General features: G+C 45.4%; 1 protein-coding gene across 5 annotated transcripts in view; it reads right to left on the reverse strand.

The window, feature by feature from the left end:
• Nucleotides 1-1,421: 1,421 nt before the first annotated feature.
• Nucleotides 1,422-4,027, reverse strand: part of LOC110315398 (gasdermin-A-like) — a 9,552-nt gene continuing 6,946 nt past the window's right edge. For all 5 annotated transcript variants that reach the window (XM_029534732.1, XM_021189466.1, XM_021189464.1 and 2 more), the window contains 2 exons: nucleotides 1,895-1,968; nucleotides 1,422-1,664 (listed from right to left, as the gene is read on the reverse strand). In XM_029534732.1, coding sequence (XP_029390592.1) covers nucleotides 1,422-1,664; nucleotides 1,895-1,968 — 317 coding nt within the window. The remainder of the gene's footprint in view (nucleotides 1,665-1,894; nucleotides 1,969-4,027) is intronic.

A 4,027-nucleotide genomic window follows, 5' to 3' on the forward strand; every position in this document is an offset into this window, starting at 1 on the left:
CGAGAAATTGTTTTGATGCAAACCGCAAGAGGACTTTTATTCCAGGTACTCTCTGGGACCCACAGTCATACACCACGCAGGGGTAGAGGATCATGATCCTTGAGTAGCTGGTGGAGGGGGTATTTAAAGGAAGAAACCACAAATCAAGGGGGTGTGGAGAGCGCTGTTGGAAAATACCAAAAATACCAGTTAAGTGTCACAAGGGAGTGGGAGTCAAGACAGTTTCTATGAGTCTCTAACCATAGCACATTTGCATAGCGGGTTCCAGGAGTGGTCAGGGTGGGTCATGGTGACTTTCTTTGACTGAACACTCACCCAACCCTGGAAGCAGGTGGGTGGAGGAATGTCCCTATCTGTTTTATGATTAGCATGCCTTGGAGCATATTGAGTCAAAAAGGTCACATTCTCAAGCCTGGGCCTAAAGGCCTAGTTTTTATGTTTTTATGTTTCATTTTTTCATCTCTGCCTCCCAAATGCTGGGATTAAAGGTGTGCACCACCACTGCCCGGCTTAATATTTTCTTTGAGAAAGGATCTCACCTTCATTTTCTACTTCACCAACTTGATATTTTATTGTCTTGTTTTGTGCTTGTATCATAGTCCCCCAGACCTTCCTTTCCTCTCCCAAGCCCTCAACCAGGACTGGAGAACATGGGCTCTTTGGTGAGGGCAGGCAGCTTGGATGATCCTCTCAGTGTAAAGCAGACATTCTGAATTCTAACTTTCAGAGCTCTGGTAGCATATTCCAGTGGGCCTGAGGAACAGCATGAGCAGTAACATGTATGTATGGATAAGGTCTGTTTTATTACCTGGGTCAAACGACAGATTCCCTTTACAGAAAAACAAGAAGACAGCTTGTCCTAGGATTGAGATAGTATTTTCCATTCATTCTTGTAAGGCCAGTATTATTTATTTATTTATTTTTTGGAGTCACACATGTTAAGGATTAGACTAGGAAATAAATGTGGTTGCTGTTATTATTGTTGTTTTCAAGTCAGGGTTGTCTTGTGTAGTCCTGGCTCTCCTGGAACTCATTCTGTAGACCAGGATGGCCTTGAACTTAAGAGTTCACCTGCCTTTGCCTCTCCAATGCTGGGATTAAAGTTGTGCACCACCACCACCACCACCACCACCACCACCTCAACCACCATTACCACCTCCTCAGACCTTACCCCCACCCCGAAATGAAGTGACTCAAAGTAATAAGGGTTTGAATGATTCTGTATCTTCAGGATTTAAGCATCAGGAGATGGGCTTAGTGGGGGCTGAGCTGGAGGACAGAAGGAAATAGATAGATCGTGAGGCAGGATGAGATGGCATCTCAGTTGTCCTCAGCCTGGAGGCCCTGTAGTGTCTTGGGCTATTACAGACAGAGCACAGTAAGGCTGGGAAGTCATTAGGGCAGCAGGTAGAGAAGGTGCATTAGGAATCCTTGCTTAGCAGCTGAAGGACTGAGAGACCAATGTAGAGGGCACAGAGGTTGGGACGAGTGTCTGGATCCCACGTGTACTGGGGTCCTGATCTCTGGACTTCCAGGCCGCTTAGTCCCACCAGTGCTTCTGTTAGGATCAGTTCCTCCTCCCCAAGGGAGGAGAGCAGATCAGGCTGCAGGGGGAAAACACCCTCTTTATCCTGCAGGAAGTTCTGCTCCAAGATGCTTTCAACCTGCAGGGGACCAAGGTGAGTGGAAATGAGGAACTGCAAAGCCTTTCTCCCTCCCACCAGAGCANGCTGAGGACCCTAAGCACCTAGGGAGAGGGGAAGACTTTCCTCTAGGGANAAGGCTGGGGCCTGTGAGCACAGTAGGTCTGCATGTTCCCACAGGTTCTATTGCTCCCTCTCCCCCCACCCCACCCCAACCTAAAGTCACCCTGTAATCTGTCACTTTTTCTCACCAGCTTCAGCTGCACTAGTAAGATCTTTTTCTCCAAGGATTTTACTAGAATCTTCAGTTGTTCTTCACTTAGCTCTGGAGGGAAAAGCAGAGAAAGAAAAACAAAAAACAAAAACAAAAACAAAACAAAAGAACAAGAACAAAAAAAAACCCAAAAAACAAAAAAATCTGATGTGTTGCTGGTACAGAGGGAACTACAAACTCCAAATAGTGTTAGCACACTCTGATCAATTAATTCATGCATCCATGCATCCATCCATTCATCCATCCATCCATCCATCCATCCATCCATCCATCCATCCATCCTACCCTCCATCTATCCACAGCTGAAAACAGCTCTATGACATATACCTTTGCTGTTCATTAACTTAAATAAATTTGTGATTTTTGACTGGGTAAAGTAACACACATTTTTTTTTTTCGAGACAGGGTTTCTCTGTATAGCCCTGGCCGTCCTGGAACTCTCTTTGTAGACCAGGCTGGCCTCGAACTCAGAAATCTGCCTGCCTCTGCCTCCTGAGTGCTGGTATTAAAGGCGTGTGACACCACGCCCAGTGTGACACACACCTTTAATCTCAGCATTTTGGAAGGCAGAGGTATGTGGACCTTGTGAGTTTGAGTCCAGATTTTTCAACATCATGAGTTCCAGGCCAGGCATGGCTACACAGTGAGACCTCATCTAAAAAACCATAGCCAAACAAAATTCTAATCTTTCAAAGCAGTTTTGGGAGAAATCATGGGCTTTCTGTTTGTTTTTGAGACAGGATCTCATTTGGTAGGGGGTTAGTGTAAGCACTCTGTACCCAGTCTGGCCTGAGATCTACAGTGATCCTCCTGCCTCAGTTTCCTGAGTGCTGGGACTATAGGCACGATCTACCTACCACACTGTGGTAGCCGTAGCTGAGGGGTGTCCTTTGGGCTTGGCATCTGACAGAAAATTCACCCACTGACCCACCCACAATTTTTCTTTTTGAGACAGGGTCTCAGTGTGTAGCTCTGGTTGTCATGGAACTCACTATGTAGACCAAGCTGGCCTTGAAGTCACAGAGATCCTCCTGCCTCTGTCCCTCCAGTTCTGGGAATAAAGGTGTGTATCAGTATGCCTCATTTTCCCCAGACTTGTATGTGTGTATATTTTGTGTATACACTTGAACTTATGCATATATGTGTTCAAGCACACTCAGGTGCATGCCATAGTGTGTACATGGGGGGAGAGGACAACTTGCAGGTGTTGGTCCTCCCCCTGTGGGTCTGGAAATTGAATTCCCACTGTCAGACTTGGTGGCAAGCACCTTACTCACTGAGCCATCTTATGGCCCTGGAAAAAAAGTAGCAAACATCTCAGCTTATGTCCAAAGGACTCAGAGGTTTTGTCTTTGAGTGGGAAAATGTGTCGTGCAGAGGTCAGGAGGAAAAACAGGCACAGGATCAGAAGAGTAGTGACTCTGAAATTAAAGCTAACAGGTGGGCAGCAATGTGGAAGAGATGGACTTAGCCCCATGCAGAAAGTTTGAAAAATGTAGGAAAAAATCAAAATCAAATTGGACAAACAGGGGCTGGAGAGATGGCTCAGCAGGTAACTGACTGTTCTTCTAAAGGTCCTGAGTTCAGGGCTGGTGAGATGGCTCAGTGGGTAAGAGCACCTGACTGCTCTTCAGAAGGTCCGGAGTTCAAATCCCAGCAATCACATGGTGGCTCACAACCATCTGTAACAAGATCTGACTCCCTCTTCTGGAGTGTCTGAAGACAGCTACAGTGTACTTACATAAAATAAATAAAAAATGAACAAACAAACAACAAAAAAGCATTTTAAAAAAAGGTCCTGAGTTCAAATCCTAGCAACCACATAGTGGCTCTCAACCACCCATGATGAGATCTGACACCCTCTTCTGGTGCATCTGAAGGCAGCTACAGTGTACTCGTTTATAATAATAAATAAATCTTTTGTCCGCAGCAAGTAGGGACTGAGCGAGCAGGGTTGGCATGAGGGAGCAGGGCCGACCGGATTGAGCAGAGGTCATAAATTCAATTCCCCACAACCAGATGAAGACTCACATCTATCTGTACAGCTACAGTGTGTACTCATAGACATTAAATAAATAAATAAATAAATACATAAACATTTTTAAATAAT

The sequence above is a fragment of the Mus pahari genome, unplaced genomic scaffold (genome assembly GCF_900095145.1).
Source record: "Mus pahari unplaced genomic scaffold, PAHARI_EIJ_v1.1 scaffold_10000_1, whole genome shotgun sequence".
Classification (NCBI taxonomy): Eukaryota; Metazoa; Chordata; class Mammalia; order Rodentia; family Muridae; genus Mus; species Mus pahari.